The sequence below is a fragment of the Kryptolebias marmoratus genome, linkage group LG8, assembly GCF_001649575.2.
Source record: "Kryptolebias marmoratus isolate JLee-2015 linkage group LG8, ASM164957v2, whole genome shotgun sequence".
NCBI classification, from domain to species: Eukaryota; Metazoa; Chordata; class Actinopteri; order Cyprinodontiformes; family Rivulidae; genus Kryptolebias; species Kryptolebias marmoratus.
Window position 1 is genome coordinate 5,769,627 of NC_051437.1, and position 23,294 is coordinate 5,792,920.

General features: G+C 38.8%; 1 protein-coding gene across 7 annotated transcripts in view; it reads right to left on the reverse strand.

Annotated features, from left to right (window-relative positions):
- bcas1 (brain enriched myelin associated protein 1) overlaps positions 1–23,294 on the reverse strand; it is a 26,249-nt gene continuing 2,955 nt past the window's right edge. Inside the window, exons 2-15 of one of the 7 annotated variants that reach the window (XM_017419214.3) lie at positions 21,786–21,870; positions 19,724–20,079; positions 14,259–14,441; positions 13,257–13,316; positions 12,866–12,901; positions 11,776–11,988; positions 11,579–11,653; positions 7,358–7,420; positions 7,148–7,189; positions 6,974–7,027; positions 5,109–5,231; positions 4,908–4,988; positions 3,597–3,815; positions 1–995 (exon numbers count right to left, since the gene is read on the reverse strand). In XM_017419214.3, coding sequence (XP_017274703.1) covers positions 921–995; positions 3,597–3,815; positions 4,908–4,988; positions 5,109–5,231; positions 6,974–7,027; positions 7,148–7,189; positions 7,358–7,420; positions 11,579–11,653; positions 11,776–11,988; positions 12,866–12,901; positions 13,257–13,316; positions 14,259–14,441; positions 19,724–20,079; positions 21,786–21,870 — 1,665 coding nt within the window. In that variant the 3' untranslated portion in view covers positions 1–920. The remainder of the gene's footprint in view (positions 996–3,596; positions 3,816–4,907; positions 4,989–5,108; positions 5,232–6,973; positions 7,028–7,147; positions 7,190–7,357; positions 7,421–11,578; positions 11,654–11,775; positions 11,989–12,865; positions 12,902–13,256; positions 13,317–14,258; positions 14,442–19,723; positions 20,080–21,785; positions 21,871–23,294) is intronic. The other 6 variants (XM_017419215.3, XM_017419216.3, XM_017419217.3 and 3 more) reach the window with 6 other exon arrangements.

Sequence of the window (23,294 nt, forward strand, 5' to 3'; positions counted from 1 at the left end):
GGCTAGTGAACATATTTATTATCTTTAAAAGAGCTGAGGTTACACATACAGGCACACATGCAACAGAAACATCTAATTAATTTGTACATATGACAAACACAAAAGACTAACATCATAAGAATTTCTAAAAAAAAAAAGAAGACATGATGCAAAGTGATTTAGTGGAGTTAAAAGCTAACTGGTTGAGCTGACCATTTGCTCAAAACTATCATATTCAGTGGCTTTGTTAACATTAGTATGTACAATCAGTTCCCCAGAGAGAAGCAGAAATTGTGATTTCCCTTATAGTCCTATATTTGACTGCTATGGTGTATATATGTCTGTGCTTCAGTCTACATTTAGCAAGATGGAGTTAAAAACATGTCGAAGTGCAATCTGCTGTCTAAACGTGATTCTCACGTCACATCTATTGAAGGCTGTTAATGTACTCACTGCATTCCCCAAAGTGCATAGATTTCTGAATATAAATAGCAAAGAATATAACGTGTATGACTTTACCTGTTTCATCAGACAGATTAAATACTTAAAGCAAAGCGCAGCACTATACTGTATGTTGCTGAAGCTCAGTGTGTTAGCTTATTAAACATAGAGAGGTCAAATTAGGCCTTAATGTCTGTAGAAAAAGTTTCACACCTTCATTGCTGACGTTCATGTGATCAAAAGAGTATATAAACCCCAACAAAAGTGCCGTTAAATTGTTTTTTTGATCGCAACAGATCTTCTCCAGTCCAACTACCTGCCTAATACGTTTTCTGTTCTTTTTCCCTTATTTGTCTAACATCATTTCTTTTCATTTTGGAATGGCTACAAAAAGTGGTTAAAGTAACTCAAAAGGAGGGGCTGATGATGATAAAGAGATACAGATTGAGTACGAACTAAAGAGGAGGAGGGGAGGGTCTGTACAGGGAAACCGGAAGGTTTCATTTGGTTTTCTCAGAAGCGGCGGTCCCTGGTTCTGTCTGGACCCCGGCATCTGTGGAGTGGCGCTTCTGACCCTGCAATTTCAAGAGAGAAAACAGTGAGAAAACTCTTTCGCAGGGGAACTGACTGAACGACTCTTTGTCAGCCTGAGGAAACGATCTCCTGCACCAACATTTCTTTAAACTGACTGCCTGGACAGAGGCCTCTGAGTGAAGTTAAACTGAGAACAAGGTGGAGTTTGGTATCAGTAAATCTGCATGACAGTACTAAACCACAACAGAGAATAAAAATGTAAGTTGTGTAACATGATGTGGCATGTCAGTCTGCTTTGATCTCAGGAGAGCATGGCCTACGCCTTAAGAAACAGAACAGAGATGGTGCCCTCTAGTGGAGGTAATTGAAAACTAAATTTAAGTATGCGCTGACGTGCCAGTTATTTTGGAAGTGACACAAATGTGTTTTTGTTGCTTCAGTTTTCGTGAAGACATGTCCCATTAGTTTTATATTTTTACACAGAGTGGACAAAAGCCTATTAAGTCATTGCAAAGAGCCTTATGAGCTTAAAATATTTACTTTATTGTGTGAATACTGATTCAATATTCAAAATGGGCCTTAAGTGTGAGTGAGAGTGTGAATGCTTGCTTGTTTCTATGTGTCCCTGTGATGGACTGGAGACCTGACCAGGGTCTCTCCAGCCTCTCACACAGTGATGGCTGGAGACAGACACCAGGCAAAGAAAATACATGGAGGGATAAATCAATATTCATGCTACTGTTTTTCCTTTTTTGTGCAGTTTAACTACTTCTGCATATTTTGTGTTGCTTCAGTCATGCATTTATCAAAATCATTCAGCCTATTCTGGAAATGCATGATTTATAGTTTTTGTAGCTTTTATACTTTTCAAAATATTTAACTTTATTTACAAATATTTTTACCCATAGAAATACATTGAGATTGTTTCAGTTTCTACAAAACATTGTTCTCTTAAGCACATTTCAGCATACTTGCTCTGTTTTTGTATTCTTTTGTTGCTTTTAGCTATCTTTTTGCTACTTTTAGTATTTAACCAGCCTTTTGCCACTTTTGACTTTTAGCCAGGCTGTTACTACTTTTAGCTTTCAGCCAATCTTTTGGTACTTTAGCTTCTAGCTAGCCTTATCTACTTTTAGCTACTATTAAACTGCTACTTCTTTGCTGCTTTAGACTTTTGCTTTGCTTCTTAAAACCAGCCTTTTGAAATGTTTAGTTCCTAGCTGCAATGTTGCGGCTTTAAGCTTTCATCTACCCTTTTGCCACTTTTAGCTCATGTTCTGCTTCTTTTAGTCTTCAGCTAGTGTTCAGCTTTAACAACTCAGTTTCAGCTTTGTCATCACATTAAAGCAAAGTCACACAGAATTCACACATTTTCACAGAAAATGTAAATTTCTCTAGTTGAAATACATTCACTGTATAATTGCCTTGGCACAAAATAATTTCATTTTTGTATAGTCATAATGGATACAAGTGAAGCTGTGAAAGATTAGAACTGAATTACTTTATCAGTCTGACTGCTGTAAAGAAAAGGGGGCAGATAGTTGTGTGCTTTACTAATGAATGCTTCCAAAGAGTGTCCGACCATCAGAGCTTCGAGTCACACATGGAAGGGAACTGCTGCTACAAATATTGAACATCATTAAGAACTTGAAGGTGAGATGTGAAGAATGGTTCAGGACGTGCAAGAAAACCCAGCAAGCACAAGAACTGTGTCCTCCTGAGGACTGAGCTACAGAACCATGTGTCCACCAGAGCAGAGCTCCACATTAACACCAGGGATGTGTGAGTGTATCTGCACGCAGTGAGGCAAAGACTTTTGGACAACAGCCTTGGGACAAGATAGGCAGCAAAACAAAAACACCTCTGTCCAAGGAAAACATCCAAGGACAGCCTGAAATCTGCAGGAAGTACAAGAACTGAACCTTGAAGATTGGTGCAAACTTAGGTTCTCTGAAGAATCTTCCGTCCGAGTGTTCAAGACGTTTCTCTGTATAAGAAAAGGTGAGGCCTAATATGACTTCTGTGTCGCTGATGCAGTGCATTCGTGTGGCTGCTTCTCATTCAGTTCGCTCACAGTTTTGCTCGAGAATACTGTCAGGAGTGGGATCAAAACCTCTTCCAAGAGCAACTTATTCTTAACAATCCAGACACAATTTGTGAATTTTCCAGCATGATGGAGCGCCATGTCACAATGCTAAAGCGATAACAAACACTAAATGTTGGACCTGTGGCAAATAAACTCACCAGACCTTAAATACATTGAGAACCTCTCATTAATTCTGAAAAATGTGAGCAAATTGACAAAGGCCAACAAATTGTGATGGACTCTAAGTACTAAAAAGACATCACTGAGAGAATGAACAGGCAGGATTTGGCCCAATAGTTGATTTCCAGCATGTTAAAGGCAGAAATTAAAAAGAAAGGTCAACATTGTAAATATTGACAAAGAAAAAAACCCATTTTGGAATATTTTTAGTTGTTCTTTGATACACAAAAGAAAAATTTGAAGACGTTAAAGCCATAGAACAACACTTGTGTCACTGCCAAAACTTTGGGTCATGATTTTTGTTCATGAAATATCTAAAGAAATCATTTAAAGTGATATAGAGTGTCGTGTGCATTTTAAACAATGATGTCCTCACCAGAGCTTTAAAGAACAAGTGGATGGAGTTCCTCTTCTCCAGTTTTTTGGGCGCGCTGGCTGCATCGTCCCCTGCTTGGTAGGCTGCAGACACCGGTTTGTTATCGACAGCTGCCTCTGAAGACTTAGCTGCATACTTAGGTTCCTCTTTGGCTTTAACCGCTTGAGCTGCCTCTGCTGCTGCAGCTGGGGCCGAGGTCGTTTTCTTGGGCTCGGCTGCCTGAAATCAGCATGGAAAAACTTAATAATGCCAGTCCTATGTCAGCCTGGAATCTAGTGACTGTTGTAGAATCTTCCGATTTGCATGATTAAAGGGATAGCCTTGTTATTTTTGAAGTAATGTCCTGTCAAGTAGTTATCAATAGTTAGTACCTTATCAGCCATGAAATTGATAATAGAGCAGAATATGGAGAAAAGGGCTTTATCTAAGCTAGGCTAATAGCTAGCTAAACAAGGGCCCATCTTTTTCTTTTTAGGCTTATCAACCAACTCTTCCTCAAAATGTGCCACTGGTGTTACAGAATGCTACATTACCTAATATTAAACTTCTACACTTTTGCACGACATAGTTTGTTTAGTTTGTCACAACATCTGTGTTTCTACGCCAATGTATGTGTTCAGAGCATGGACTGTGCATCATGTCATTGGTGCTGAGGCTGCTGAAAGTGTCCGACCATATGACAGCACATCGAGTCAGTCAAAAGGTAACTCAACTTCCGGCGGACTGATGCATCCAGCAGCATCAGGATTCAAACATTATCGCAGTCTGTGCGTTTGCGTAGTGACACGGACGTTGTTCGGTTGGGAAACGGCGACAGACTAAACAAACTATGTCATGTAAAAGTGTGGAGGTTTAATATTAGCTAATGCATTCTTTTACACTAATATGACAGTTTTTGACAAATTGTTGTTTTAAAAGTATAAAAAAAACTATAAAATGGGCCCTCCTTTGGCTAGCCATTACATTAGCCTAGCCTGGACTAAGACTTATGCCCATTCTCCGTCCTCTGAGCTCTGTGACTGATGTTATGGCTGATAAGGTAATAACTATAAATAAACGTTCAAAATAACATCCCTTAAAATGACCAGACTATCCTTTTAAGTGTTTATGCACTTTGATGTAACATCTGCTGTTAGGATCCAGTTTGTCGTAGTGACTGTAACATTATGAAAGATGAACACACACGCTGTTATCATTTATAAGTTGTTTAAAGGACTTTTTAATCCCAGATGTAACTGGTGACATTACTCTGGTTAAGAGAGTAATTGTGATTAAGCATCTAATCACAAGCGGCAGTGGGACTATATTTACCAGGCCTGCAGTTTTCCTGAGAAGACGAACTCCACTTGTGGAGGCTGCTTGGACTTTTGTGGTCATGTGCTCTAATAGTACCTCAAATTCACATGCATTTGTTACTCACTGTCAAGTAATTGCATCACAATGTAATTGCATACCCAGAGACTTTTAGAGGTTTTAAAAGGCTTGCAAAAACTCAAGTGAATTAGCCCTTACTTTGGACTTGAAGCGAGACAGGAAGGATGATTTTGAGGCTCCTTTCTTCTCTTCCTGAACCGGTGGAGGCGGTTCTGGCTTCGCCGCTGCCTCCAAAGTGCCAGTTTTTGAAGGATCCACCTTCTATTGTCAAAACAGCACAGAGGAAAACACGAATCATAAGACATTCACAAACCAAAGACCCGGTCATCACTGAAGCTGACAGAGTGAAAGCCCGAGCTGCCACCTGTGACATGAAAGAGGAGGTGAAAGGGAATGCAGGATGTCGGCGTAAGGAGAGAACAGGTCCCTGTAAGAAGAAAGAAACCCACACCGTGATTCACAACTAAAGAAATTGCTGTTTCTGTAGAAAGGATAGAAAATGTATAGAAAAAGGATTGTGTCAATCTCAACAGACTCAGTGATTTTCCAGCCGTAAAGAGACAGAAAGTTGCACCATTTGAGAAATAAAAAGTTTCTCGGAGTAAGCCAGATGATCATATATTTGATCAAATATAAAGCCACAAAAACCGTTAAAGCCAGTATCTCACACGGCTGTGACTGTTTATGAATAGTTGGTGAATAACATTCATGAGGGAGTCTCCAGAACATTTGTTGGGGTCCTCAATTTCCCCGTGTGAGTCGCAATCTTGTTGCTTTAATTTTGAACATGTTCTCAGATTAGTCACAGAGTTGTCACATACCAAGCCAAGGTGGCTACAAAGCTGGTCCAGGTAGGTATGGTGTGGACAGAAAGTGGGGAATAAAATAATTTGCACAGTCTAGAATACAGTTTTGCAAGGCATGCTCATGAGATTAGACTGTAACTTTCAATTGCAGGGGAATTTTCAATTGCAATTTCAAGTCACCAACATGTTGCAACCTAGTAAGAAACTGGCTTCATCATTCCAAGAACAAGGAGTCTAGCTTTGACCAAGGTAATGAATCCTGATTCTGTAAAATGTTCCTAGTGGCTTTAATAAAATGTAAAATAATTTAATAAGTTGTGAGCTCTCAGTTTATTTTATTTCACAGCAACTTTACCTCATATTGTCATGTTGTACTAAATCAGTTTTCCTAATTCTCCCAAAACTTAATTAATAGATTTGACATTAAATGTGAAATACATATTTTCATCCAACTTTATGAAAAAAAAAAACCCAACAATAATCAAATGAACATTATTAAACTCAGCTACTTTAATTCAGTTTGTACCACTGATTGTGCTAACTCTCCCACCAGAGGAAGAGGGAAAGGAAAGCATTTTGTTTAACAACTCTGTTTCTGGAAAAGTGTTGATGTTTTAACTGAAATTAGTACAATAATGAAATATAATAAAGTTTTTGTTTTTTTTAAAACAGAAGTTATTTTGTCATTTTGAGTTAATGTCAAGCATTTAACTTAAAAAGGGTTGTCATGTCATGTTTTAAGACACTGTATACACCTGAGACCTGGAAAAGAACATTTTTTTTCAAGTTTGGTGTCAAATTTAAGGTGCTCCATGTAATAGTTATTAAAACATTTTTATAAAGTTTTATGTATGAGAACATAATAATAATAATTAAAGTCTCTATTATAATCATTGTTTACATATTAAGAAATGCCTTTGATAAGTTGTTGAATTATCTTCACCCCATTGTTTTTGTAATGTGGATAAAATGTTTTCTTTACATTTTATATTTACTCCTATGAAAGTTTGAAACTTTTATAAATGATTGCATTTTGATTTATTTGCATTTATTTACGCTATTTCCACTTTTCTGGAAACAGGATTGTTAGTGGTACAGCATAAACCTCTGAACATTTGTAGTAATTTCAAATGTTCCTGCAGAGTGAAGAAAGATTAAAAAAAAGAAAGATTATTTCTGAGCTTCCTCCTCATTTACCTCCACTTCTAGAATTTGTTGTGCCACCTCTGCTGCAGCTTCCTGAAGCTCAACCTTATTTTCAAACATTGCACAAATGTAAATGAACCAGAGCATGTAAATAGTGCTGAAAAGTCCATTCTGTTCCCTAAAAAAAGAACAAAACCCTATAACTGAGATCTTCTCTTTATTTACCTGCACTTCTACAACAGGCTCTGGCACCTCTACTGATGTTTCCTGCAGAATAAAGCTGGTTTTATGTTTTGAACACATGCAGGTGACAATGTAAAATACTGATTGTCGATCATTCAGCATGTACATTAACACCAGTTAATATATAAAGTATGAATATGCATAATAGTAGCTTAAAATATCTAAAAAGGTTAAACAGACTCTCTGAATTACCTTGACTTCTACACCTGGCTGTATCTCTACTTCAATAGCTGGCTGTGGTGACTCCTTGATTGTCTGTGGGCAGTAAAGGAATTCGTACTTTAAGGTAAAACCACAAGTCAGATAAATTGTCCACAGCTCTTTAAACCACACATGAAAGTGAAATTGATACAGGCTCGAGTTGTTAGTATTGAAATGGTCATGGACTTACATGAGCTGGTTAAAGAAGTTGCAGATTTGCTTTAGGCGAGGCAGTGCCACACTGTTAAATCTGTGTGTGAGTATGAAGCTAAGTATGGCGCCTGCACTGCATCCTGCCGCAAGACCCTCCAGCGCATAGTGAGAGCAGCTGAGAGGATCATCGGTACCTCTCTTCTTCCCTCCCTCCAGGGCACATACAACACCTGCCTCTCCCTCAAAGCCTGTCCCACAGCCTATTCAGTCTGCTGCCATCAGGGAGGAGACTGTGGAGGCGGACAGGAAGCCGAACCCTCCTCCTATCCTTCCCCTTTACCGTTTTTTCTTTTTTCCCCTGCACAAACCTTGGATTCCAACCCCTCATCCCAACCCCATCACTACCTTCTACCCCCTGGGTAGTTGTTTTAAAAGTTATCTATTACCTTGTCTTTGTATTCTATTGGAACTGACTTTATGCACTGTGGATGAGAGAGGGTTACAATTTTAATTCTCTGCAAGTCTTGTACATAAGAAAAAATTAACAATAAAGCTTGACTTGACTTGACATAAAAGCTGTTAAAAGGTCCTGTGACGATATTGCAAAAATTACAATACCAGATCAAATGAATAACAGAGTTGGCAGTATGGGCACCCTCATCCCATGTCAGTAGGGAGTGGCACTCCTTCAGGCTTGAATACAAGCGGCAATTCAATGTACTGTATAATGGAGTCATACAGCCAATTGTACAGTTGTATTCTCTCCTGCAGTAAGTCGGCCTACAGCTGCTGTAACTGGCTCTTGACATCTGGCGGTTTGGCACTGGGTCAGCATTCACGCTCTCGTCGACCCCATAAATGTTTAATTGAGGAAATGTTGGGGAACCTGGCTGGCCACAGAAGGACCTTAACATGACACAGGAAATCCAAAGGCACGTGTCATACGTGGATGGGTATTCTCTAGTTGAAAGACTGTATCAGGGTGCTGTTTAATGCACCTATGAGGCATCCTCTGTGTCTTTTGACCTTCAGTCACTGTTTTGACTGAATGTTGGGTGCTCTGGCCTGATAACACTCATGCCCTCTAGTGCCTGTTCTACACATGCCAGATAAATGCAACTTAAATTATTCACACACCTGGAGCTGGTCTTGCATGTGGACCAGATTACATCTAAAGCCCTGTTCACACTGAAACCGCATTTTAGGAGCCTATAAATGTATATTTGAAAAACAGTTTCCAGATTGAAAAAGTCTTAAAACGTCACCCTTGCGTTTTTGTGTGGTCAGCCAAAATCCAACCTTTAAAAAAACAATGACGTCATAGTCACCACCCTCACCACTCTTTTGCCTCTTACCTCTTACGACCCCAAGTGTGACTGACGTAACAACAACAACAGTTTAAATTTTGAATTTGTGCTGCAGATACTAATTCCTCATCTACTGCTTCAAAGAGGATTTGTGGCTGATGAACAATAAAATTGCCTTAAACAGAGCAGAGCAAATCTCCCTTATTATTACATCAAGTCTTCTAAAGCAAGAAATGGTTTTATCACTTTATTTAACAATCGCTCTCAACAATAGTAAAGCAATCATTGCAGAAAAAGACCTACAGCATACATTGTGTATATGTTTAAAGGACCTGGGAATTGTAACTAATTCTAAAAGGCTGACATTTGTGTATTAAGAATTTATCCTGATGCTTTAAACATTGCATTTTCCCCTAGCTGTCTCTTGCTGGATACTGTGCCTGAAAAATGTCCATTTTGTCCATGTATTTGGACTGACACGACTCCTGGGCAATACTGCCCTGCACTTTTGTGGTCTTGTCATTTATTGTGACGCGAAGTAGAAGTTCCACTTTGTTGTCAATCCACAAAGAGGATTGGGTTTTTGTGCTTGTATTTACCATCATTGTCTTTTTCCTCTGCATATGTTTAGTTTGTAGTGCCTTCTCCACACCTTGTTTCCTATTTTTGTGGCAGCGTTACAGCACCACACACAGGCCTGGCATAGTTACTGCAGCATTTTTGGCCCATTTCTTTTGTGTTTCTGTATAGATGAAAACACAACTTGCAAAAACCTGAAGCTAATCTGAGTAAAAATGATCACAGTGCCAATTACAGTGCATGAGAAGGGATATGTTTTTGTGTTTTTGTACCAAGAAAAGAAGAAAAGCCAAATAGAGCATATCGGACGTGTAATTCTTGCATCTCTGACCCCCCCCCCAGAGAATCACTCCCTTAAAGTAAAGTTGCTAAAGGTAAAATATACTCTTGTTAAACTAGTTAGCTTTGTTGTTTTAAATGCAGCCAGAACTAAATTTAAAACAACTACAAGTGGAAAAGGATCTGCTTGTCTTAACACTGCATAAAGAGTCTCAAGTTAACAAAATTTAGAATGTTCCAAAGCATACAATTTATACTAAGCACCCACATTCACATATTTAAACTGCTGAATGTGTGGGGTCTAGTAAATAAATCAAATTTGTTCGGTTATTGAACCAAATGAAAAACTGAAATGCCTGTTTATGTTTATTTAATTCCTTGGGCACATCACGAGGAGCTTAGGCCAGTGTTACAGTTTAAAGTAAGAAGGTGTGAGGTATGTTTATCAGTGAGCTACAGCTGACTGGGGCTCAGGCAGAACAGCATTCATCCGCCAGTTGGAAGGCTGGCGGTTTGTTCTGGTTTCACATGTATGAACATTCCCTTGGGCAAAACATTTAATCACTTTTACCACCAATTTGTTCATTGCAGTGTGACTGGGTGAATGTGGCTTGTAGTGTAAAGGTAGTCGGAGTGGTCAAAAAAGTGCTATAAAAATGTTGCAGATTTGGGCGTTTCCACCCGGAAACACTGCTTTTCCAAAACGACCTATTAATTTATCATTTCTAAAAATATCCTTGTAAACTTGGCACCGTTTCTACAAATGTTTTTACCCACTTGGAAATGGAGGAAACAACCCAAAATGCTGTAGTAACTATGCCAGGCCTGTATGTTGCGCTGGTATGCTGTCAGAAAAATACACCAAAAACAGGAAATAAGGCATGGAGCGCACACATAAAGCTTATATGCTGGATACAAACTCTAGACACAAGAGGAAGAAAACAACAAAGACAAGGAGGCAAACACAAGAGCAAAAAGTGAGCTTTTTTTGTAAACTGACGATGAAGTGGAAGTTTTACTTCATATCACAGTAAACAACATGACCACAAAAGTGCAGGACAGTATTGACCAAAAGTCGTGTCTGTCCAAATGCATGGACATAATGGACACTTTTCAGGCAGTGAGGGATGACTGGAAGGAGGGATTTTCCTGCCAATGTTCAAAGCACCATTTGTTAAATATTTTAAACACAAGTCTTAGTCTTCTAAAAAAAAACATCCCATTTTCCACCTATTTTAAACATATGTTTATGTACTGCTGACAGTTTGATCAAGTCATAAAACCCTCTTTGGCCTTTTTTATTTGGTGTAATAATAAGGGTTTTAGCTCTGCTCCATTGAAGGCAATGTTATGTTCATTAGCCTTGTCTGTTCGTTGGAATTATACAGTATATTCAAGTTTTGATGCAGTTGAGAAACTGGCATCTGCAACACAAATGCATACATGTAATCTGTCATTATTATTGTTGTTACAATTGTTACGCTTAGGGTCGTAGTTTAGTCAGGAGGTGGGTCTTTGACATTATCATTTTAAAAAAAGTTGTGTTCTGATTGTCTACAAAAAAACACAGTACCGTTTAGGAGCTCCTAAGATACTGTTTTCTTGTGGACAAAAAGCTTAAACTACAAAAACCTTTTGCATAATTATAACTTTTTTTAATCAGACAATGCATGACTGTGGTACAACAGGGCTGATGTGAACAATTTGAAATTGCATTTTTTAGAGTGTTAAAAATATTTGTCCTCACATAGAAAAGAGGCTGTTTTATAAAACTGCTGCTTCGGTTAGGAAGCAGCTTTTTGGATGTTTCTGCCACCTCAAGACAAATCAGCTTTTGTTCGGTTAGTAACCAGATGAGCTGTGGTCAGTTTTAGAGTATAATAATCTACTGTACCACTGCTGAAGGCTTGGCATTGGCTCCACTTGAAGGAGCACTTTTGCTTCTGGGTTTCTTGAATACTAGCAGATCCTCAAATTCACATACATAATGTTTCACTATTTGTAACAATCCAATATACTGTGGAACAGGCGGTGAATGTATCTATCAACAGCTATGTCTAGAAAATATATAATATTTTTCCTTTTCATTACCTTTGGGCGGAAGAATTTATTCAAAGTATCTTTAGCTGATTTTCCTTTTGAGGCCTCAGGATCTTTTGCTGCAGCCTTTGGTTCTTCTTTGGTTGCTGGCTTTGCTGGTTTGGTTGAATCTCCTTTGGGTTCCAATTTTGGTGGCTCTGGAGGAGGTGGTGGTGGGGCAGGCATTCCTTTTGGTACTGCAGGGAGTTCAGATATTTGTGCCACCTTTGGAAACAGAGAGGGGGTCTTATATCACTGTGTTTCAGTCAAATCCAATAAAAAGCTGCTCATGGTGGTATCATTTAACAGCAAGTGTTTTTACTAATGTTAGGTCTCACTGAGCTGGGACTAGTTTGGCAAACAACATTTATGAGGGAGTCTCTAAAATGTCTTGCAATGTTTGCAAGGTTTTAATTTCCTTACTGAGGTGGCAGAGGCTTGCAGTCTTGTTGCTTGAGTTTTAAACAAATAGTCACGGTGACGTGGGCATCTTGAGCCAATCTCAGTTTTGTAGTGAGAGTCTCCAACCTTCACAAGAGCTCTAGAGTTGTATTTTAACACTAGCATGGGAGCTTTCTTCTGACAGAAAACATGTCCAGACTTAAAAATCACACTGATTGTTTTGAAAAAATAGTCCAAACAGCCTACCTTCATTTGAAAAGGGCATAAACGCGGGGGCGGCTGGCAAGATGGGTACAAAAGAAGCCGAGGCAGGTACAATGTGGGGGTCGTGCAACAAAATAATAGACAGCCTAGAATTCAGTTTAGCAAGTCATTTACACAAAACTAAGCTGTGATTTTCCAATTTTTCTTACAAGAAAATCACAACTAGTGATGCAAAATGCAGCCACATGGCTCATTGGTCACAAATACTCAGATATTATTAAGACCACAACTGAAAATTTTAGTATTTTTTCACAATTTTGAGTCGCCAACAAGACTCCAACAGTTGCAACCCAGTGAGATATCACGATTAAGTGTCAGCCATTAGATAGCATTCCATGTTTAGCAAATAAAAAAAATGTTATTTAGTAAAATTAGCACCATGAAAACAGGTAAAGGTTTTTGACAGATCAAAACATTTTATGGGCTATATGCTCACAGTAGTGGTTGCTGCAGGTTGGGTCTCCTTCGGGGACTATTTTGCAACAACAACAACAAAAAAAAGGAAGCAGTTAGAAATGCACAGTTAATCCAAAGCAAAGAAAAATCAGCTAAAAAGCTTTCTACGTCTTCTACATCAACAAGTAAAGCTTACAGGAAAGTCATTAGAGTAACAGAAAGTAAAAAAAATAAATAATATAATCACAATTTGCAACTGCAATTTCCCAAACTAGCAGCAGCCTGTGTTTGCCAATTAGCCCTTGACATTTTTTGCAATCAGTAATGAAAGCTTTTTGGGGGGGGGGGAGTGTGATAATAAGTGTTCAGGGTGAAAATAAAAAAATGAGCAAAGATAAATTCAGCTCTGAACATCTGAACATCTGTTTCACCTGATCTTTTGTGGCATCAGGAGCAGCTGTTTCCTTTTTGGATGTTTTAGTAGTAGTTACCTGTGACACAACAGAACAAACTGTCTAAAGAAAACAGAGGAACAGCACAACAAATACACAGGTGCATATTTAAACTTTGAAGTGTTAAATAAGTAAGCATAATGAAGCACGGATTAATTCAATTTGCACATATGGCTGTGCTGTAAAAACAATGTCACAGTCAGGATGAGGTTTGGTTTAGCTGGAACAGCAAAAAATATTATTCCAATAAAACAGAGGCCTTTTATGAATTCAGACATGGGTCTTTATGGTGCAAGCAATCGGAGGCAGACAGAGTGCACACTGAGGTCCCTGACAGAGTACATACAGTACATGCACTGTCATTGTGACAGCCATTGTGCTTTGGAGATGGCGTAGGCCTGCCCTCGCACGATTTGCACAAATCTTAACTTCCAATCTCACAGACCTCCCTTGTGAGCTCAGGCTATGGGACGAACAATAGGCCACCACATTCCCACATGTTCAAAGCCTTGATTAGCATGGAGCAGGGGCAATGGTAACTCGTTAAAACGGCATGATTCCCAAAGGCAGCCTGATGAAGAGGAAACACAATAGCTGCTTGTTGTAGGTTTTCCGTCAGGCGCAGTCATCGTGGCAGATTTTGTGACCGAGATCTACTTATAGTGGAAAAATATTTAAAAATATGTTTACAGTTTCACAAATCAGTTGGAAAAACATTTCATTGCTAAGTTACTTATGTCTGATAACTAATTTATCAGGCTGATTTCCAAATGCCTCAACTTCATTAAGACATTACATGATTGTCAGAACACACGTTAATATCTTTTAATTTGTAGTAGCCCCCCCCCCCACACACACACATTATATCACTGATTTCTTTAAACAAATATCTGTTTTCAGGCATTTTTAATTTTCAACACAAACAAAAAACATCAGCAGTGTTGTAACCCGACTGAAATATTCTCAAATGGCGATACTTACAAATGTTTTGAAGAAGTTCATAACTAGATTCTCTTCTGGGTTACTCTCCTCTTGGCTTTCCGCAGGCTGAGCGTTTCCGTTCTCGGTTTCAGGGACCACCTCCTCCTCTGGACTGGACTCTGGTGTGTCTTCACTCTTCGGTTCAAGCACTGATTCAAGTTCTTCCTTTACGTTAGCGGTCTCCTGTACACCGTCACAGAGGATTAGCCTTTGAGAATGATGTTAGAGCAGCACAGCTAATATGCAAGCAGTGAGTGTCTTAATCGCAGCATTGAGATGGGAGCACAATTCCAACCATGCCTCAGCCTACTCGGGCCACTGTCAACAATTACCCTTTTATTGATGTGTGTGTCCAACCCCTCACTCATTGATATTCAACAATGTGTGAGAGTTATGCTGTGAGACATGTTAGAAAAGTCGACTACCTTGCTATTTCTTTATGGTTTGTGTTTTTAAAAGATTTAAATCAATTTTATTGTGATTTATTTTACATTTTTGCTTCAGCTTGATTGTATGCATTTGTGATTTTGGGAAGATTTTATGTCCTTTACAACTTTCAGGAAGTGATGTTTTGTTCAGCCAGCACAATGTACTGCAAATAAATTCCTCAACATTATGTCTGAAAAGGAAAGAAATTAATTTTCAAGCTCTGTTTGAATGTTTCCTTGTATTTGAAAATGCTTTAAATAGCTTTGTTTTAATGGTAAAAAAAGGAACAATGGTTCTGTGGTGAATTTGTAAAAGGCAGAGCATTTTACAGTCTAGCTGCAGTAATTATAACAAACTACATACTTACAGTACATGTTATTCCAATCAGATGTGTTATAAAAAAAACACTCCACTGACATCACTTCAGTTTATCCTTTGAAGACACACTGGTGGCAAAACCCAATGAAAACATTTCCAAATTGTCAGGCATATACAGTATGCTGATTCCTCAACAACTGATGAACAACATGTACAATAAGACAAGTAACACTGACATATGTGAACTGAGTAGATTACAGTCATTCCTGCACTTTAAAAGAGTTAAAACTTAATTTACAATTGATCTTCTATTTGGTAATAACTTTTAGGGGCTTTTTTCTGTCGAAGGTTAAGGGTTGTATTGTACTACGGTACTTTCTCTAAAACACTTTCCTCCATGTTAGCCTCAGGAACAGCCCCTACTCATGCAACCACAGAGTACGTTTCAAAATCTTCACAGTTCTTCTCAGCAGCATTTCAACACTGTCAGATTCCTGTACTTTGACACACTGTCTCTCTTGTTGTGTTGTAATCAGTTGTCTTGAGGATCACCAGGGGATTCCGGTTGTTGGCTGTTGCTCGGTGTCCTCTGCAGGCTTTAGAAACAACATGGGCTGAATCATGATAGACTGAGAGATTTCTAGACCTCCACACTCATCATAAAAAGACATATTTATATAGAGCTTTAGCTTGGACAACACTCATCTCATTGAGTTTCTCTTGAACCGAAACAGTGTTCTTCTGTTGAGTCTAATATTCTGCTTGGTTACCTGTGGCTTAATGAAATAGGTTTAAAATGGACTCTAATGCATTCTCCCCTTTAATGGTCGAAATTTCTTTACAGCAGCTTAAAAACTCAGACATTTGCTTTTTGTCCCCACCAGTCTTGCTCTTTTGATCAGCCATGTTTTTTTTTCTGGCTTGTTGCTGTTTTCTTACAGGTTCTTCATAAATGACAACCCGTCCAACTCCCATTACTTCTCGTCAGTACATGAATCATGATGTGTTCCTCAACACTGCTCGATTCTGTTTCTTCAGATTTCCAATCTTCTTCATTTCCTCCCTCATCAGATGTTTCAGTCAGCTTGTGTAGAAGGCAAAGTCTTGGTACTTGAGGACCAAAGATGGGCATGCAATCTCTTGAAATCAAGAATGCCTGCTCAGTTCTGTCATGTGTTGCTGGCTGCTGAGCGATTGTATCTATTAGTTCAAATTCTTCAGCGAGGACATTGATGGCTGCCTTTGGCCCTTCCTCAGCATTGCTTGTGGAAATAGTTAGACAAAATTCTGATTTTTCATCTCTTTGTGGTTCCATCTTAGTTATCAAATTGCCCCCCTCAGCAGTCTTATCTGTAGTTAAGACATCTTGAATGAACTCAAGTTTAACTTTACCATCAAAGGAGAAAGAATCTTCAAGTACATCTTCAGCATTAATAAATGCATCCAGAGCATCAATTATAATTTCTGTCTTTAGACAGCTAATGCTACAGTCTTTAGGCTCATCTAATGGTACAGGGCTGACTGTTCCTTTCTGACTATGTTGTGGTACACCCATAGTAACACCAGAGATAAAATCCACATGGGCAGATTCCACCCAAGCATTTGGTAAATTCTGCCAGTCTGTTTCATTCATCTCTTTACAAGCATTCTCAACCAACTTCTCTTCTGGGGACCACCTTGGTTCTTGCTGTCCAAAGAGGGGTACAGAAAATCCTGTGGAAATTTGAGAATCATCACTCTCCTGCTCAAGAAGATCACCAGAATTAACTGGTTCATGTTTTCTCTCTTTTGCAATATTAGCCTTTTTCTTGATTATTGCCTCTGGCTTGTTGGTTGTTGGCTGCTGTTCACTGTCCTCTGCAGGCTCCTCAGGAATAAGGTGGTTGGAATCATCAAGGTTGCTAGATTCCCAGAGTTGCACAGTGTTCATAAAACAAGCATTAGTTTTTCTTTCAGTATCTTCAAATGATGCTTTACTTGGAACAAAATTATACTCTCCAACCTCCATTTTGACTGAAACCCAAGACTCAGGATCCACAGTTGGGTTCATAGTTACCACATCTGCTTGTATGCTTCTACATTTCTGAACTGCATTTTCATTGGCTTCCAGTTTATCTGAAACAGCTTCGATAACAAATTCTAGTCTGTTCTCCTCTTGGATGCTTAAGTTTACTTTAAAGCCTCTTGAATGTTCACATGTTTGACTTCTTTCAGTTTCCACCACAGTATCTTCAGATACTCCATGTCTTTTCTTTGCCATGCCATTATCTTCCTCAGTTTCTTCATAACCATTAACTTCTTTGATTCTTTTTGTTACTTCTCTTGTGGTGCATGATTCAGTCTCATTTGTTACAACCTCCTGAGCTTTTTCATTTCCTTCTTTATCAGCAGTTTCAACCAGCTCCTGTTGAAGACAAAGTCTTGGTACATGAGCATCAGCAATGGGACTAAAAACTCTTGAAATGAAAAACTCCAGGCCTACAGATCTGTCAACTGTTGCAGGCTCCTGAGGAATGGTATCTATGAGTTCAAATTCTTCAGCGAGGGCATCGATAGCTTCCTCTATTTTCCCAGAACTGTTTATGAAAATGGGATGATAGGGTTCTTCAACTATATTTGGTCCCTCTTCAAATATCACAACTTCCCCATCTTCAACAATTTCATTCAGAGAAGCTCCTGCTGCTGCTGTGTCCATCATGACTTCTTTTACTGAGCCTCCAATGGACGGTTTATCTGTTTGTGCTGCTTTTTTAGCTTCTAGATGTTGGTAATCCTCTTGATTCTCACTGGTAACAATGGCAGCAGCTCCAGCTTCTCTTGAATCCTTTGTTATGATGTTTAGACAAAACATGGTTAGAGCTGGTTTCTGGACATTTTTAATTAGTTAGTTGGTTAGTTAGACCGGGTCATAAAAAACACAACTATATACCTCATTAACTCAATAGTGAAAAGAAAAAGTCTCCATGTTTACATTGTTAATAGAAATTACTCAAAAATTGAATGAAAACTCTACGTTAAGATGTTGTATTGCTTTAGTGTGGTGTCTTTTTTTTTGTCTGTAACCACCCCCCACCCCACCTCCAGGCATTCCAAAATCAAACAAGACAATTGGAATTGGAAAGTGCGTCTTTTTTTAAAAATGATTCCTACCTTATTTAAAGAGAAGCTCACCCCGACAACTTTTCTGGGATCCAAAAATGTTAATAATCACCTCGTTAAAGATCTGTTAGCTACACTTGCTGTTAGCCAGTCCTTTCACTGAAACCAAGTCACAGGAAAACTTTGAATATCCTTGGCTCTATCTGCTCCCAACCTCTTCACTTCTGGTTTGTCCCCCAAAGACATTAAGGAAAACTAGTGAGAAATTAAATAATTCACCTCGTTTATCTTTATCTTGCTCGCCATCGCACTTATCTCAGATAAATCATGCCCACGTACACTTGCGCTCCAAGCACATTATTGTTGGCTAAAACCTGAGGCCTTGGGCTGACCCTGGGCTGAACTAAATTAGCCCAAATAAGCAGCAAACCGAGGGGGCGGGACAAGACGCCTGTCAATCATTCTGTACCAGGCAAGACAAGGGGTTGAATGGGGCTTTAAAAAGTTAACCCTTTGGAAAGACTTGGGGATTTTCTCGGGACTGTTTGGCACTGGTTTTGTTGTAAATTTCATAAAATGTGATACAATATTTTTAATTTATGTTTATTAGGTATTTTAACTTTTATATTGTAAACACCAGGGAGGGCTTAGCCCTACTAGCCCACTGATACCAGTGGTCCCTGCTTTCTATGTTGCCAAAGTGCTAAACTTCCAGCAACATGGCTGAAAAACCAAACTTGTTATTTATTGTTTTATTGTGAGCTTAACCTTTTTTCGCTGTCTACTACAATAAACAGTTTGACTAATTCTCATTCCAACTCACTGGAATGTTGAATTCACTGCTATGATCGTTACTTTTGCTCAACACATGCCGTATTTAGATTCAAACCAGAGATCTCATGTTATATCTCGATGTTCTTGTAAAATGTGCAACACTAAATCCAGGGACCTCTTCCAAAACACATACTGGAGCTATTTTTAATTTTTGCAAAGGTAATGCTCTGCAAAGTTTCTTAAACATTCTCATATAGGATGAAAGCATTCCTACAATATTTTTATTATTGAATCACGGAACAGATTTTAATAAAACTCTCAGCGAGTTAAAATTGGATGTACATCTACAACTGACTAACTTTTAGAGTCAGCCCATTTCAAAATGGCCACCGCAGATAATCGACTTTAGCCAACACAAAGATAGCTGGACCTCAGTGAAGTTTACAGATATTGAGCTAAAATTTGGCATGGTAGTAGCTGATAGTCATCCACAATATATACTCTAAGTGCGAACATATCATGCAAGATATAACAATACCGTATGAGACTGTGCATTACATTTTTTTTAACGTTTGACCAAAATAGCTGTAGCTGTCATTTCTCATTACAAGATGACCTCAGTCTAAAACACTGGGTTGGAAGGTGGCGGGCGACATGCATTCCTTCATGGAATTCTAAGCCTATATTTACTGAAGGAAAGCAGCATGTGTTACTCTGTTACTTGTTATTGTTATGGATAAGTTCTACTATACAGAATAGATTGAGCTGCAATAAATTCGTCTTTAAGATGTTTCATTTTGTTTAATAATAATCTCTAAAAAAATCAGAAACCCTTCTTTTCTCACCTGCTCTGGATTAGGGGGAGTCTGACTAACATCCACTTGATCTTCATTTGAGCTCTGGTTTTCTTTTTCTTTCGCCTTCTCCTCGTCAGCTGCACGATCTGATTTCTTTTTGAACAGTTTGCCAAAAATGTGACGTTTTGGCTCTTTGCCCTTCTTGGCCTGCTCTTTGTTGGGGATCGTCTCAGTGATTTCGGAGGCGACGTCGAGGATTTCGGAGGCCACGTCGAGGAGTTCAGAGACATCCTGAGCGATGACAGGTTGGGCATCGGGTTCGACCGTCACACTGTCAGTTGTTTCTGTAGTGGGCTTCGAAGATTGAGGCTCGCCGTTCTGATGGACTGTGATGTTGCTTTGAACTGGAAATACAAAGTGATAAATGTGATCAAAAGGCAGAGCCCATTCACTTTCAAAAACACCAACAAAACTTTGACCTAAAAGGCACAATAGGTTTTTGTTTTCTACACAAAACTTTTCATATAACTAGGAGCACTTGGAGAGGGCAAACCTCCACCAAGGCCATAAGGTTATGAAAAAAAATCATCCCAACAACCCCAACATTTCCTGAAAACAAACTAACCTACACTACAGAAAACATAACCTCCTTGGTGGAGGTAATAACTAAAACTGAAAACAGAAAACAGACACTGACACTGATAAAAGCTAAAGGTGGGTGATAATGTTTCTGACTGTGTGTGTGGCCATGTATTTGATACATTGTGAGGACACATCGTGGGGACCAAAGCCTGGTCCTCACGAGGAGAAATTATGTTTTTGGGTTAGGGGTTAGGTTTAGGACTAAGGTGTGAATTGAGTTTAGGTTTGGTTTAGGGTTAGGTATGTACTGGTAATGGTTAGGGTTAGGGTAAGGGTCAGGGTTAGGCTGTAGTTAGGGTGTAGAAATGACATTGAGCTCATATTTGGTGTGGCAGTAATTGAGACTGATCCCCAACACATATTCTAAACACTAAACAAATTGTGCACGATTTTGGTTTAAAATTTTGACATTAATTATTTGGAATCAGTTCTGTTCATCTGTTAGCAAAATATCTTATGAACCACTGGAAAGATTTGAATGAAACATTCAGGAAATAATAATTTGATGTACATCTACAACTGATTAACCTTTAGAGCCAATTTGATTCAAGACGGCCAAGACAGCTCAGCAACATCAGCTAACACAAAAATGGCTACAAGTCAGTCAATTTTAGAGTTTCTGAGCTAAAAGTTGACATGGTAGTAGCCAAGAGTCATTAACAACACACACCCAGAGTAACATTGCATGAAAGCGCATGTTATTTTTAAGGTGTGACCAAAACAGCTTCAATATAACGTGATTTTAGCCTAAATCGTATGAAAGGTGGTAGGCGATATGCATTCCTTCAAGGAGTGCTAGGCCTTTAATTTTTGTAAGAAATATTTCATTTATAGTCAGTGTATAAAGTTCCTGATTTGTGTTAAGTTGAAGTCTGTGCAGCCTCTGTCTCATCTTAGTTAATAATTACACAGTTGCCTCTATTAGACATCAGTGTGCATTCAGATTTGAAGCTACTTGCATGCAACATTTAATTGATCTCTGCATGGGTAATTCTTTCTGAAGTAAACATGGGCTAGTCGGAGCTGGAAAGTGACATCTGTGTCTCCAGGGTCAACATTACAGCTCTTAGACAAACCCTAGAGTCAGCAGGGATGGCAGAGCTTTCCTGTCGCTGCGGGGACACAGGCCACACTGTGACAGATCAAATAGTCGCTCCTTGTACTCCTTGAGTCAGAGACTACGCCTAAAGTTTACATTAGGAGATTTGACACAGAGTCCAGCTGGGAGTCACTGTGTTTACAGAGACTTATCAGAGTCTGAATGGCTAATCAAACATGGATCCTAAAAGACATCAGCTGATTTAGCTTATTATATAGCTGATTTTCCCATGAAGGAAGTTACAACAAGGGATGTTAAAATGGGTACGAAGATCATTTTTTCTCATCGTTATTGTCTTTCTTAGTAGTGTAAAAAAAATTTTTCGAGCAGTTGATTGTTTATTTATAGTATTAAAAAAAACCCACTCACCATCTGTCTCCAATGTGCTAGATGTGATGGTTGCAGAGAGACCATTCACTGATCCATTCTCGTGCTTCTCAGGAATTTTTCCATTCTATAGGAGAAAAGAGCAAATATGTATTATTGAAAGCTTCACAATAAAAGCAACAGTGAGATTAAAGGCCTAGCATTTCTTAAAAAGGACCTATTGTGCTTCCTTGAACAAGTCAGGGCAGGTCTGTGGGCTGGCTATACAAAACATGTTCATTACATTTAATACACAAAATCATTCTCAGATATTGAGATTTCACCTGATCAGTTCTGCCCGTTTTCAGCTCATTTCAGAATGAGCGGTTTTAGGGCTACGTCACTTTTATGCAAATTAGCTGCTGTTGGCCACGCCCCCCAACTCAGTGTCCCTCTCAAAACATAAAAACTCACTGAAGGATTAAACACTGCGGATCTGACCCACATTTATATCGTTATTAATTCAAACTCTGAGGGTTCTGACTTTGGGACAGGGGCACTTAGTGGTTCCGAACCAACATTTGTCAAGTCAAACAGCAGCAATCAGCGGTCCGAAACCCGATTGGTAGCAGGTTGGGACAGCGTCACTATAGACACGTTCTATATTGCTGTCGACAACAAAACATTTTCCTTTTCCAGCAAACATTGTTCAGCAGTAAAACCAGCAGAACAAACGTGATGGTCTTGTTGTAATGAAGTGGGCGGAGCTTCACATGGGTCACTAGGTGAGGGGCTGGGCTCGGTTTAGGGTTGCTAGGTAACGGGGATTGTGACGTAACAATCCCGAGGTTTTTGAAACAGGTCGTTTTGCAGACACCAGAAAACATTTACTTGTTGTTAAAAATTGGCTGGTTGGTGTTTTTTTTAATTTATTTATTTTATTTAGCTTGGAGTGTTTCTAGAAGCAGTAGATACCCACATGGAAGTACAAAAACGTGCAAAAAGTGAATTTTGCATGATAGGTCCCCTTTAAAGTAATTCATATTGCCCGGATCCTTTCATACCAGAGTTTTAAACTAAGATCCTCTTGTAGTTGTTTTGGTCAAACCTTGAAGATAACATTATGCACAATCTCATGCTATATGACATGATATGTCACACTAAATACAAGTTGAAAATGACTTTCAGCTACTACATCAAGAAATTTTAGGACAATATCTGCAAAACTGACTGCTTTTTAGATATATTTTGGGATGGCTAATGTTGATTAGCTCTGCTGGCCATCTTGACTGGAATTGATTCCAAAAGTTAATCAGTTGTAGGTGGACATCTAATGAGTACTTTCTGAGAGTTTTATTAAAATCCTTTAAGGGACTCATAAAATACTTTGGTAACAGACATACATACCCACACAGAAACATCTCTGACCTACAGGTGCTGGTCATAAAATTAGAATATCATGAAAAAGTAGATTGATTTCAGTAATTCCATTTAAAAAGTGAAACTTGTATATTATATTCATACATTACATACAAACTCATATATTTCAAATGTTTATTTCGTTTAATTTTG